At 39.4% G+C, this 15043-nt stretch overlaps 1 protein-coding gene across 5 annotated transcripts in view; it reads left to right on the top strand.

The window, feature by feature from the left end:
* LOC115285384 (zinc finger protein 37A-like) overlaps positions 1–15043 on the top strand; it is a 26559-nt gene that overhangs the window by 5609 nt on the left and 5907 nt on the right. For all 5 annotated transcript variants that reach the window (XM_029931668.1, XM_029931666.1, XM_029931665.1 and 2 more), the window contains 2 exons: positions 7476–7602; positions 7888–7977. In XM_029931668.1, the coding sequence (XP_029787528.1) occupies positions 7476–7602; positions 7888–7977 (217 nt within the window). The remainder of the gene's footprint in view (positions 1–7475; positions 7603–7887; positions 7978–15043) is intronic.

Here is a 15043-nt window from a genome sequence, read left to right as displayed (position 1 = left end):
CAATATTCCTTTGGCTATTCGGGGTCTTTTGTGGTTCCATACGAATTTGAGAATAGTTTGTTCTAGCTTTGAGAAGAATGTTGGTGCAATTTTGATGGGGATGGCATTGAATGTGTAGATTGCTTTGGGTAATAATGACATTTTCACAATGTTTATTCTTCCGATCCATGAACAGGGAATGTTTTTCCATTTCTTGGTGTCTTCTTCAATCTCTTTGATAAGTTTTCTATAGTTTTCATCATATAGGTCTTTTACATCCTTGGTTAGGTTTACTCCTAGGTATTTGATGGTTTTCTGTGCAATCGTGAATGGGCTGGAAGCTGTTCTTTCCCTTGCGCTACCTGGGTTCGAGATTTGGGCTACCCAGCAGTTATATATGGAGTGAGAGTTTCTCTCTCCAAGCGTGGTTAAACATTCTTTACCTCTTCCCCAGAGACAGTACTATGAGCGTGTTCAGTCTCCCTGTCTCTTCCGTTTGTCTCTCGGGCTCCGCGCGCTTGCCCCGTGTTGGGCTGGGGCTCCCACATCCCCTGCCTGTCTCGGGCTGGCCCGTTTTCCAATCTCCCCAGTTCACACTCACTCACTCAGGTATTTTTGAGGTTCTCTTCTTTCTGGAGTCCTATTTTCTCCTTCCGCTCTTGCAGATGAGAGTAATGTCCTTCTCAGTTCGATAGATGGGGCAGACGAAGTTTACAGAGCTCCCTTCTTCGCCACCATCTTGACTCCTAGTTATCGGAGGAGGAGAATCTTAAGCAGACTCCACACCTAGCCTAGAGCCTGATGATGTGGGGCTTGATCTCACAACTGTGGTGATATCATGACCTGAGCTGAAATAAAATCAGAGGCTCAACTAACTGAGCCACCCAGATGCCCCCCAAAAAAAGCAACCAAGTCAAATCAGTGCAATTTAGTACATTCACAGTGTTGTGAAACCACTACCTTTATTGAGTTTCAAAATATTCCCATCATTCTAAATAAAACCCTTTACTCATTAAGATGTTTCTCCCTGTTCTGTTCATGCAATCCCTGGCAACTGACAATTTGTGTTCTGTCTCTATGGGTTGATCTGTCCTGAGAATTTATGACAAATGGAGTCATTCAGCATATGGCCATTTGTGTCTGGCTTCTTTCACTTAGCATGTTTTCAGGGTTCAAGCATGTTTTCAGGGTTCATCCATGTTAAGTACGTATCAGTACATTATTACTTTTTTTTCATTTTTTTATTGTGGCAAAATGCAAATAACAAGAAATTAACCATCTTAAACACTTTAAGTGTACACTTCAGTGGTATGAAGTACAGTCACATTGTTCTGCATGTGTCACTATACTCCAATCCCCATACTCTTTTCATCTTGTTAAACTGAAATTCTATACCTTTTAAACAAGAACTTCCCAATTTCGCCTACCTCCAGGCGCTGGAAACCACCCTTATACTTCCTGTTTCTAAAATTTTGACTACTCTGAGTACCTCATATAAGTGAAATCCTGTAGTATTTGTCCTTTTGTGACTGGCTTATTTCACTTAGCATGATGTCCTCAAGATTCATCCATGTTGTAGCATATTGCAGACTTCTTTCAATTTTTGATGCTGATGTTTTTCTCTAATTTTATTTGTTTATTGTTTCTGATGTCTGAATCTTTGCCTTGTTTCCTATGTAGTATTAGCTAGGCTTTTTATCCCCATCCTGATATATATTAGTAAGAACTATATTTTTATCTTTTTCTATTATGATTATTGTGTGTAGAAAGTATGCTTTAGGTTTTTGCTTATTCATTTTATATTTGTATACTCTTCTTCAAGATAATGCTAATGTTTGTCAAAAGAAATGTTGAACTACAGATCTTAATTGTTATATTTTTAAAGTGACCTAAATTGTAATTGATCTCTTTTTTCCCAGAAGTAATAAATTTCTTCTTTTTGTGTATCAAAAAAATAAAGAATTCTTTCCACTTTTAAGGCTGAGTAATATCCCATTGTACCTATATACACATTATGTTTGTCCATTCATCTGCCCGTGGACACTTAAGTTGCTTCCATCTTTTCACTATTGTGAATAATAATGCTGCTGTGAAAATGACTGTAGGGACATCTGACTGAGACCTACTTTTGGATTTAACCTTGAAGGAAAATTGCTGAGTTATATGGTAATTCTGTTTTTAATTTTGAGAACTCTCTGCACCTTTTTTTTTTTAACAGGGTTGTACCACTTTACACTCTCACCAGCAGTGCATGGGAATTGTTTCCTCTCCATCCTTGCCAACAGTTGTTTTTTGTTTTGTTTTTGATGGTAGCAGTCTTAATGGGTGTGAGGTGGTATCTTATTGTACCTTTGACTTGTATTTCCTTAATGATGTTTAATATCTTTTCTTATATTTATTGGCCATTTGTTTATCCTCTTTGGAGAAATACCTGTTTAAGTCCATTGCCCATTTTTGAATTGAATTGTTTGGGGGTTTTTGTTGTTGAATTTTAGGAGTTCTCTTTATATTCTGGTTCTTAATCAGTTGTATGAATTATAAATATCTTCTTCTATCCTGTAGATTGGCTTTTAACCCTGTGGGTAGTATCTTTTGATGTGAAAATATTTCAATTTTCATGAAAAGTTTGTCAATTTCTTCTTTGTTACCTATGCCTTTGATGTCATATCCAGGAAATCATTGCCAAATCCAGTGTTGTGTATCTTTTGTCCTTCTAAGTTTTATTGTTTTAGATCTTAAATTTAGGTTCTTGATGTGAGTTGATTTTTGTATTTGGTGTTACGTAAGGGTCCAACTTTATTCTTTTGCATGTGACTATCCAGTTTTTCTAGTACCATTTGATGAAAAGACTATCATTTTCCCCTTAAATGGTCTTGACAGCCTTGTCAAATCTCAGTTGACAGAATGTGTGAGGGTTTATTTCTGGACCCTCTTTTCTATGCCATTGGTCTTACTTTGTATGCTGGTACCATCCTGTTTTGCTTACTGTGGCTTTGTACTAAGTTTTGAAATCAGGAAGTGTAAGTCTTCTAGTTTTGTTCTTTTTCAATATTGTTGTGGATATTCCAGTTTCTTTGAATTTTAGGATGCGTTTTTTAATTTCTTTAAAAATGTTTTTGGGATTTTGCGAAGGATTTCATAGAATTTGTAGATCACTTGAGTAGTATTGACATTTTAACAAGTTTTCTAATCCATAAACGTGAGATGTGTTTCATTTATTTATGCCTTCTTTAATGCTTTCAGCACTATTTCATAGTTTTTATTGTGCAGATCTTTTACATCATAAGTTACATTAATTTGTAAGATTTATTTTTGATGCTTTTGTAAGTAGAATTGGTGTAGATTTCCTTTTCAGATCATTCATTGTTCCTATATAGAAATGCAACTGATTTTTGTGTGTTGATGTATCTTGCTACTTTGCTGAATTCATTTAGTTGATATAACAACTTTTTTTATGGAGTCTTTAGGTTTTGCTACATATAAGATTTTATCATTTGTACAGATGCTTTTACTTTTTTCTTTCCAGTTTAGGTGCTTTTTATTTATTATTATTTTTTTTTTGGTCTAATGCTCTGACTAGAACATCTAGTACTGTGTTGAAGACAGGTGGTGAAAGCAGGCATCCTGGCCTTACTCCTGATCTGGGAGGAATAGTTTTCCGCCTTTTCATCATTGAGAATAATTTTTCTTTTTTTTTTTTCATACATGGCTTTTATTATGTGGGCATAGGTCCCTTCTTTTCCTGTTTTGTTGAGTGTTGTTACCATGAAAGATTGTTGAATTTTGTCAGATGCTTTTTCTACATCACTTTAGAATGTCATGTTCTTTTTCTTCACTGTATTGATTGGTATATTATGATTGGTATATTAATCAATTTTTGTATGCTGAACCATTCTTGCCTCCAGGAATAGATATGCTTTGTCATGGTGTATAATCCTTTTTAAAATTAAATTAAATTTTATTAATTAATTTTTTAGAGAGAGCATGTGCAAGGGTTGGGAAGGGGCAGAAGGAAAGGGAAAGTCAGACTCTTAGACAGGCTTCATGCCCAGTGTGGAGCATGATGCAGGGCTCGAACTCACGACCCTGGGATCATGACCGGAGCCAAAATGAAGAGTTGGTTGCTCAACCGACTGAGCCACCCCGGTGTCCTGTTTTATTTTTTAATGAAGCATAATTAACATACAGTTTTATATTAATGTAAGATTTACAGCATATTGATTCAACAATTCTGTACATTAGTGCTTACCACAGTAAGTGTGGTCACCAGCTATTGCCATACAGTATTACTGACTTTATTTGCTGTTCTGTACTTTTCAACTTTATGATTTATTTATTTTATAAGTGGAGGGTTGTAACTCTTAATCCACTTTCTCTGTTTCACCCATCTCCCACCCACCTGCCCTTTGCAACCACCAGTTTGTTCTCTGTATTTACAGGTCTCTTGTTTGTTTGTTTGTTCATTTGTTTTTTAGATTCCACATGGAAGTGAAATCATGTGGTGTTTTTCTTTTGCTGTCTGACTTATTTCACTTAGCATAATACCTTTTAGGTCCGTCCATTTTGTCACAAATGGCAAGATCTCATTCTTTTTGATACGAGCCATTCTGACAGGTATGAGGTGATGTCTCATTGTGGTTTTGATTTGTAGTTCCCTAGATGATGAGTGATATTGAGCATCTTCTTATGTGTCTGCGAGAGAGGCTTAGACAGAGTAGGAGTGGGAGAAGGGCACAGAGCGAGGGAGACACAGAATCAGAAACAGGCTCCAGCCTCCAAGCTGTCAGCACAGAGCTGGGCACGGGGCTTGAACCCATGAAGCGTGAGATAGATCATGACCTGAATTGGTTGGATGATTACCGATTGAGCCACCCAGGCACCCCTGTATGTCTGCTTTAATCAGGTGTGTACACTCTTCATGTATTTTGGATGTTAACCTCTTCATTGGATAGATCATCTGCAGATGTATTCTCCCATTCTATGGGTTGCTTTTTGTTTTGTTGATGGTTTTCTTTGTGTAAAAGCTTTTTATTTTGATGTAGTCAAACCATTTATTTTTGCTGTTATTTTCCATGTGTGAGGAGACATATCTAGAAAAATGTTTCTGTGGCCCAAGTCAAAGAAGTTACCGGTTGTAGTTTTGGGTTAAATTTTTTTTTAATGTTAATTTTTGAGAGAGAGAGAGACAGAGTATGAGCAGGGGAGAGGCTGAGAGAGAGGGAGACATAGAATCTGAAGCAGGCTCCAGGCTCTGAGTGTCAGCACAGAGCCTGATGTGGGGCTTCAACTTACAGTCCGAAAGATCTGACTTGAAGTCAGCGGCTTAACCAGCTGAGCCACCCAGGCACCCCATGGCTGTAGTGTTCTTCTAGGAGTTTTATGATTTCAGATCTCACATTAGGTCTTTAGTTCCTTTTGAGTTTCTTTTTGTGTATAGTGTAAGAAAGTGGTCCAGCTTAATTCTTTTGCATGTAGTTGTCCAGTTTTCCCAACCCCATTTGTTGAAGAGACTGTCTTTTTCACAGTGTTTATTCTTGTATCCTTTGTCATAGGTTAATTGACCATTTAGTTATGGGTTTACTTTTGGGATCTCGATTCTCTTCCATTTGTCTTTTTTTGTGCCAGTACCGTATGTTTTGATTACTATAGCTTTTGTGATATGTCATAACCCTTTTACTATGCTGTTGAATTTATTTTGGAAATATTTTGTTGAGGATTTTTTTACAACAATATTCATGAAATGTACTGTAGATTTCTTGTTCTTTTTAAGGTAGTTTTTTAATTTTGTTTTTAATATTTGTTTATTTTTGAGGCAGATAGAGCACAAGTGGGAGAGGGGCAGAGAGAAATGAAGACACAGAATCCAAAGCAGGATCCAGGCTCTGAGCTGTGAGCACAGACAGAGCTTGAACTCTGAAACTGTGAGATCATTACCTGACCTGAGCCAAAGTCGGACACTTAACTGACCCAGCTACCCAGGCGCCCCAAGTCATTTTTTTCAAACTAAAAAAGAATTCACCCCTTCCCCCACCTAACCTCCCCACAAATTTGTTCTCTGTATGAGCTTTTTTTTTTAATATTCCACATACAAAAGAGTTGTCTTTGTCTTTCTGACTTATTTCACTTAGCATAATGCCATAAAATCTATCCATGTTGTTGCAAATGGCAAAGTTTCATTCTTTTTATGGTTGAATAATATTCCATTGTACATATACCACAGTTTCTTTATGCGGTCATCCATCAGTGGACAATTAGGTTGTGTCCTTATCTTGAACATTGTAAATAATGGTGCTGTAAACATGGGGGTACATGTATCTTTTTGAGTTAATATTTTTATTTTTGGGAGATAAACACTGAGAATTGGAATGGCAGGGATGATATGGTAGTTCTACTTTTAATTTTCTGGAGCGCCTCCACACTGTTTTCCATAGCAGCAATTTACATTCCCACCAAGAGTGCCCAAGGATTCCCTTTTCTCTGCATCCTTGTTAACACTTTTTCCTCCTTGTGCTTTTGATAGCCATTCTGACAGCTGTGAGGTAATATTGTGGTTTTGATTTGCATCTCCCTAATGATTAATGATGTTGAGCATCTTCTTTTATGAACCCATATATCTTCTTTGAAAAATGTCTATTTAGATATTGTTTTTGCAAATCAGTTATGGGAGTTTTTTATGTATTTTGAATATTAGTCCCTTATGAGATATATGACACAGAAATATTTTCTCTGTTCAATAGGTTGCCTTTCCGTTTTTCTTGATGAATTTCTTTGGTGTGCAAAACTTTTTCATTATGATATAGTCTTACTTATTCTTTGTTGTTGTTGTTGCTTTTTGCTTTTGGTATCAAATCTAAAATCATTGCCAAGACCTATGTCCAGGAGCTTAGCACCTCTGTTTTTTCTAGGAGTTTTATGGTTTCATGGTTTTTTTAATTTTCATTGTATGCCTTGTGATTTTTTTTGATTAAACCTTGGGTATTTGAATCTAATAATGTGGTAGCTCGGAAATCAGACTCTTCCCAACCAGCATTTGCTGTATTTTCTTACTGTTTTGCTTCTTTTTACTTATTTCTTGTTTGATGGTTGTAAGCTGTATTTGTGCCAAGGATCAGCCAGATACATAAACTTGATGTCTTCTTAGGTGTGGATTCGTTAAGTCCTATGGCAGGGTATCTTTGTGTGTTTCCTTAGCAGAATAACTTCTCTGATACCAGGAAGAGTATTTTATTCCACTTGATTCTAGGGCAGTTCCAAGTGCATGTGTGCACTCAGATTTTTTGCATTAAATGATAAATTGATTCTTCAGTGGTATTTCTACTCTGATCTCTGTTTTACTTGCAAAGTAGAACACAAAACAAGCTATATAGTAGAGATTAGTAACCTTTTCTGATCAGTTTTCCACAGTGGAAAAAGGTAAGAATTGGTCTTTGAGCATCCTTTTTTTCATATTTCCTGCTTCTGACTACCTCAGACTGAGCAGAAATGCACTTTTGCAGGGATTATTGTCATTCCGGGATGTAACTGTGGACTTCTCCCAGGAGGAGTGGCAGCGCCTGGCCCCTGCTCAGAGGACCCTGTACAGGGACGTGATGCTGGAGAACTATAGCCACCTTGTCTCAGTGGGTAGGTAGTGCCTGTTTCCCAGGCAGACCTCCGGCATGTGTGTCTTTTTGTTTTTACAGAAACCTGCAGAGTTTTTTAGGGTATAATCATATTGACCTTTGGAATTTGGAGGCCAAGGATGATTTATCCCTCTGCTTGTCACAAGGAATTTGTTTTCCTCTGCCCCATAACAGGGATTAAATTAAAATTTTTTTATTGTGCCGTCTTGGAGTTACAGTGTCGTCCACCTTCAGAAGTCCTGAAACTCATTCAGTTTGTCCCACGTCATATGGTTCTTATTCACAGGGTTGTCCATTCCTAAACCAGAAGTGATCCGCAAGTTGGAGCAAGGAGAGGAGCCATGGATATTAGAGACCCGAGGCCAGAGTGACCCAGGTGAGTCCATCAGTGCGAGTCAGTTGGAGATGAGGAGGAAACTAGATGACAAAAGGTTAGTTCAGAGCTTATGGACATTGAAATGGTCTTCTGGAATCACTCTTTAGAGGCTCTGGACCTTTGGGAGTGGCATGTTGACTTGACTCAAATATTCAGTGTCCCCAAATCACCCAGAATTTCCCAGTGTCACTTCTGTATACCAAAGGAATAAATTATATTGAGTTAAGTGCACATGTCTTAAGACATACTAGCTGTATATTTTTATGTAGACGATGTGTGTGTTATATGTGTGTGTGTAGATAGTATCTGGCTTTTTTGGTTCAGTAGTATGTCTTTGAGAAACACCCATGTGGTGTGTCTGATTAGTTTAATGTTTTATATCGCCGTGTAGCATTCCATTGTGACTATCCCAGAGTTTATCTCTTTATTTTTATACTACATATTAAGGATGCATAGTTGTTTTGAAACCTATTTGTTTTAAGTTTTAAAGTATTTGAAAAACATTGATATATAGTCTTGTGTGTGTCTTTTGGAGGACGTAAACTTTGAAATCACATTTATATGTCTATATCTGTATCTATATGTATATATTAAAAGTTCACTCATTTATTTTGATAGAGAGAGAGAGCATGCATGTGAGCAGGGGAGGGGCAGGGAGAAGGAGAGAGAGAATCCCAAGCAGGCTGCACGTTGTCAGCACAGAGCCCGACAATGGGGCTCGATCTCATGAACTGTGAGGACATGACCTAAGCTGAAATCAAGAGTTGGATGCTCACCCGACTGAGCCACCTAGGCACCCCTAAACCCTTATGTCTGTTAGATATATGACCAGAAATGGACTTGTTGGGTACAGAATAGCTATATATTTATCTTTATCAGTATTTTATAAATCGTTTTTCAAAAACGGTTGTAGGAAATTATATTGCCACTAGGAATGTGTGAGAGCGTTAATTGCAGTTCATCACTGTGTGCACTTGGTAGTGTCAGCCTAGTTAATTGTAGCCATTCTAGTGTTTGTGGTGTGCTATCACATTAGGTTTTGTTTCTCGTTTCTCTGCTGACTCATGATGTTGTGTGTCCTTTTACATGTTTGTTGGCTTTTTGGATGTCCTTTAGCAAAGTAACTCTTCAGGTCTTTTGTTGATATTATTTTATTGGGTTATTGGTCTTATTGACTTCTAGAAGTTTTAATATATGTTTCGGGTATGAATTTTTGGCAGATGTATGTATTTATTGAAATCTTTTCTCAGTTATGTCTTGTCTTATTCTCTTGATGACGTCTGATGATGGTTAAAAAGACTGCCCTTCCCCTGCTCAATTGTGGTTTTATCTGTGTCTTTTATTAGGTGACCATGTGTTTGTGGTTTTGTTTCTGGGCTTTCTGATTTGTTCTACTGGCTGGTTTGTCCTTTTTCATGACAATACCACTGCCTTTTATTTTTATAACTTAATTATAAGTTATGACATCTGGCAGTGTTAGCCTTCTGGGTTGACTGTTTTTCTTTTTTTTAATTAAAAAATTTTTTTTTAACATTTATTTATTATTGGGAGACAGAGCATGAGCAGGGGAGGGGCAGAGACAGAGGGAGACACAGAATCTAAAGCAGCTCCAGGTTCTGAGCTGTCAGTACAGACCCCAATGTGGGCCCAAACCCACGAACGGTGAGATCAACATGAGCAGAAGTTGGATGCTTAACCCACTGAGCCACCCAGGCAACCCTGGGTTTACTATTTTCTTCAGGGTTGCTTGGCTATAATACGAATACAGAAAGTTACCAAGAGCATCTTTTTTGTTTTATTTATTTATTTATTTATTTTGAGAGATCCAGAGACAGCATGAATAGGGGAGGGGCAGAGAGAGAAGAGATCTGATTTCAAGTTTGATTCTGCACTGCCAGTTCCGATCCCAACCTGGGGCTTGACCTCATGGAACCGTGAGATCACATTGATCAAGGCGACACCAAGAGTTGGACGCTTAACCAACTAAGCCACCCTGACATGCCATTTTTTTTTTAGTTCTTTATTAGTTTTATGTATTTACTTTTTAAGAACATTAAAAAAAATTTTTTTAATGTTTATTTTTGAGAGAGAGAGAGTGCGCACAGGAGTTGGGGAGGGGCAGAGAGAGAGAATTTGAAGCAGGCTTTAGGGTCTGGGCTGACAGCTCAGTACACGGGGCACAAACTCATGAACTGTGAGATTATGACTTGAACTAAAGTCGGACGCTTAACTGACTGAGCCACCCAGGTTCCCCAAGAGCATCTTTAATCTACAAAATATATTAAAATAATTTTTATGTTGCCTGGGATTATGGACAATGCATTGCTACTAAGAGCTTTTTTCATTTTCATGTATATGTCAAAAACACCTTTTCCATTTGTACAAATACACACTCCCTACACCTACACTTACCTTTTTAGGGCTTCTATTGGGATTGCATTGATCATTTTGGAGAAAATTGATATGTTCATAATACTGAGTTTTCCAATCCATGACCATGGTATAACTGCTTTGTCTTATTTAATTTCTTTCTGGTTCTGTAGTTTTCAATTTAGTAGTTTTCCCTTTCTTTCATTAAATATATTCTTTTTTTAAAAAGTTTTATTTATTTAAGCAGTCTCCACACCAAGCATGGGGCTTGAACTTGCGACCTGAAGATGAAAAGTCGCATGCTCCTCTGAGCCAGTCAGGTGTCCCTTAGTAAATATATTCTTAACTATTTTTATGTTTTCTTATACTATTTTTAACTTCATGATATTCAAACGATTTTATTCTCCAGTTATTTTATGCTAATGTATAGAAAAACAGTTGATAACTTGCACGCTGGCTTAGTATCCTGCAACTTTGCTAAATTTACTTATTTTGGTAGTTGTTTTGTAGATTTAAAAAAAATTTTAGGTAAATGATTGTGTTCTTTAGGAATAAAGACAAGTTTTCTTCTCCTTCCTAATATGTACATTTTTTTTCTTTGCCTATTGTAGTGGCTAAGAGTGGTAGTGACGTAATGTACAGAAGGTGAACATCTTTGTCTTGTTCTTTATTTCAGGGTCAAGAGTGTATTATTATTAATTTTGACTTTAGCTGAAGGATTTCTATAAATGTCTTTTATCATTTTGAAGAAGTTCTCTTCTATTCCTAATTTGCTAAGAGGTTTTTATTTTTTAGATCATGACTGAGTATTGAAATTTGTCAAATGCTTTTTCTGCATGAATTGAGATAGTCATACTTTTTTCATATTTATTCTGTTAATATGGTGAGTAATCTTGATTGATTTTCAAGTGTTAAACCAACCTGATGTGTTTGAAATACGTTCTCCTTGATCATAATGTATTTTGCTATTATAATCACTGAATTTGGCTTTTCACTATTTTGTGTAGGGTTTCTCTGTGTGTGTATGTTCATGAGAGCTATTATCCTGCAATTGCCCTTCATCATAATCTTTTCAGGTTTGGAGTGGAAGACTATACTACCTTCATAAGATGAGTTGGGCAGTGTTTCCTACTTTTCTATGTATGATATTATGTGAGACTATGTTATTTTCTTAATGTTTGAAAGACGTTACCTATGAAACCATTTGGGTCTGAAGTTATCTCTTGGTGGAGATTGTAGATTTCAGACTGTTAAATTTTTAGTATTTATCTTTGTTGGTTTTACCATAAATGTAATACACAAGGTTTCTGGAAGAGAGCAGATGAATTATTATTTGTGTAAGATGAAGTAACAACTTTGTGGTTCTGGTATACCTTAATTTCTTACTTTTGGGGCAATGAGACAGAAACCAGGGTCCTGCACATACATGCAAAGTTGGTATTTTGGGTGCAGAACACTGACAAAATGAGTCTGGGTGCTTGCAGGAGGAGAGAGGTAGTTGTCCCCCTACCCTTTTTAAAGGAGAGAGGAGAATCTTTGTTCCCTTTGGAAGGAGCCTGAGTTCACACTCTGACCCTTTGGACTATGAGTAAATTTCTTCAGGGTAACAGAAGACCATTGTCTCCAGCTATGTATGTGTGTATATCAATGTACATATGTATTTTTATTTTATTTTGAGAGGGGGAGGGGCAGAGACAGAGAGGATCCCAAGCAGGCCCATGCTGTCAGCGCAGAGCCTCACATGGGGCTCAAACTCATGAGCTGTGAGATCATGACTGAGCCGAAACTGTGAGTTGAACATTTAACTGACTGAGCCACCCAGGAGCCCTTATTTCCAGCTTTATACCTATAAAGGGTACCCATAGAAGGGTCCCAGGTGCAGCATGCCCACTGAAATGTAAATCTCTCTATAGTGTGTGCCTATCTCATTTAGTCATAAATTACTTTCCGAGCCTCATTCTTGCACCTTAAGCTCCAAGTTTTATTGAGGTTCGCTCAAAAAGTCCTACCTGTGCACTAACATAAAATTTATTTTCCCTCCAGTCCTACAATACCACTCATTTTATTTCTGACTTCTGGCCAGTTTTTCTGTGTAGTGCCATTCCTCAGTCATTTTGTTTTAGCCTTGAACCATACAGCTCTGTATGCTGAAAGCTAGGTGCTTTTACATTTTTCCATTCACCTTTTACCTGGCCCAAGGCAGCAAACCAGCCGCGGCGGTGTATATTAGTATTTTGTACAGATGTGCCTGGGTCTGCGTGGAAGAAGTCTGTGTCACGCATGCTCTGTGGTCCACTCGGCCACGGCCAGCCAGCTGAAACCGACTCGAAGGCCTTCCAGGCTGAGGCAGCGTCATGAAGCATTTCAGCTCAAGGTGGAAAGAGATTCCCTCTTTCTGACAGAACACCCGCACTGGAGGTGACACTGCTCGCAGAGTGCACGTCTGGGGTCTGTTCAGCACTGGGTGTTTCCTCATGTACTTGAGTGTTTCTGATTACCACCCCTGGATGCAGATCACGCTTCAGTTGCAAATTAGTTCCTCCCCCTCCCCTTCCACGCTCCCAGAGGGTACAATAAAGATTTTGCAGTTGTTAGGACCCTCCCCCTCATCATGGCTTCTCACATCTGGTAAGCTTCAGACCCCCACCCCAGAACTGGTCTAAATATTTTGTTTTGCCCTCTCTTCAGGCAGTCAGTTCCAAATAGTCCTGCTTGTCCATGACACCATTTCATCCACCCCCTTCTCTGTGGCGTGCACAGCCCCTGCAGGTGCTCTGAGCTGCTGTCTTGTGGTCAGAGCAGCACGCAGGGAGGGGAGTAGCAGCTGGCAAGTTCAGTGCTAGGGATTGGCTGCAGTTTGTAGTTGGGTTGAACAGCATGAGCAGCAGTTAGCGGAAGCAGCAGAGGCATTGGTGCTCTGGGAGGAGAACTCTGAGAGCAGGTCTGATGGCCCCATGCCCATGACAGCCCGTTCCCATGCTGCTCTAAAGGTTCACTTTCCAGGTTCCAGAGAGTTTTCTTTCCTCCCGTCATTAGAAAGTCCGTGTGTCTTATGGGTAAGGGCAGCTTCACAATCTTTCCAGACATCCTCTACTCTCAGCCAGACCTTTCCTCTGGAAGGGCCGGGTACAAGGGAGCGCACAGCCCTGTAATATTTTCATACAATTTAGACAGAATTAATGCTGATGCTTGAAACTGTTTTTTGGCCGTGCTCCGGCCTGGAGTCACTGTCAGGGAAAAGAGATCCATCATGCCTGGGTGAATGGTCAGGGTGAGACGTTGATTTTTCAAAATCGGTCCCTCTACTACCAGCCCCCACATTCACTCCTTTTCCCCTGATCATACCCAGGAAATGACCTTTTGAGGACAGCTGCATTTAATAGACTGCTTTGCTAAGGTGTGTGTGCCAAGAAAGACGTGAGGAAAATAGACTCGAACTCATTCTTGCTCATGATTGAAAAGTCACAGTGCTGAGATACCCTCTAGAGGAGGTTAACATTGAGATCTGATTCCCTGTCCCAGGAATGGGTGCCCCCCCCCGCCCCCCTTATACCTTCCACAGGCACAGGAGCTGAGAACACAGTCAGCTCTGTGGTCTGGGCTGTGCAGGCCCCTGCATCAGAACCAGTCCTCTCCACAATTCTGCCAGGTTCCACGGTGTTTCCGCAGCTCATAGTGCCACAGGGTAGCTTTCAACATCGTCACGGTCAGAGTCCGCCACTGCACAGGTGGGCCACACCTGCTTTCACACCTGCCTGGCAGCGCTGAAGGCCACAGCAGAGCAGGCGGCTGGGAGAGAGCTCTGTGACTCCATCAAGGCCTTTATTGCTAGGTATTATTTTTAAAAGTCTGTTTCAGGGGTGCCTGGGTGGCTCAGTCAGTTGAATGTCCGACTTTGGTTCAATCTCGTGGTTCATGAGTTTGAGCCCCGTGTTGGGCTCTGTGCTGACAGCTCAGAACCTGGAGTCTGCATCAGATTCTGTGTCTCCGTCCCTGTCTATCTCTCCCCTGCTTGCACACATGTGCCCTCTCTCTCTCTAAAAAAATAAATAAACAAAAAAATAAATAAATAAAATAAAAAGTTTTTTTCACCTTGCCAGTGGTAGATTCCAAGTCGATTCACCCAAAAATGGGTTCAACAGGCTAGAGACCCATTATCACTCTCCAGCAGAATTTTAACAAGAGCTCTTCAGCAAGTCCAAGATGACTTTTCCAAAAGGCAGCTAGTTCCCAAAGTGTCTCTCTATTTGGACAGGTGCTTCCTAGTACTGTTCTCCTTTACTTGGCCTCCTCGTAGACAGAAATCATTAGTCTTGCAGACTTGTTCTGTCTCTGGTATCGTAAGATTCTTTTTTTTTTTTCCATAATATTTTATTGTCAAATTGTTTTCCATACAACACCCAGTGCTCTTCCCCTCAAGTGCCCTCCACCATCACCACCACCTGTCTTCCCCCCTCCCCCCTCCCCCCCAACCCTCAGTTCGTTTTCAGCATTCAGTAGTCTCTCAAGTTTTGCATCCCTCTCTCTCCCCAACTCTCTCTCCCTCCTCCGCTCCCCTTGGTTCTCCATTAGGTCTCTCTTGTTTTCCTGCTAGACCTATGAGTGCAAACATATGGTTTCTGTCCTTCTCTGCCTGGCTTACTTCACTCAGCATGACACCCTCAAGGTCCATCCACTTTCCTACAAAGGGCCATAT

This window comes from Suricata suricatta, chromosome 2, assembly GCF_006229205.1.
Source record: "Suricata suricatta isolate VVHF042 chromosome 2, meerkat_22Aug2017_6uvM2_HiC, whole genome shotgun sequence".
Taxonomy (NCBI): domain Eukaryota; kingdom Metazoa; phylum Chordata; class Mammalia; order Carnivora; family Herpestidae; genus Suricata; species Suricata suricatta.
The sequence above is the reverse complement of the archived record's forward strand: the minus strand, read 5'-3'. Positions and strand labels throughout refer to the sequence as shown.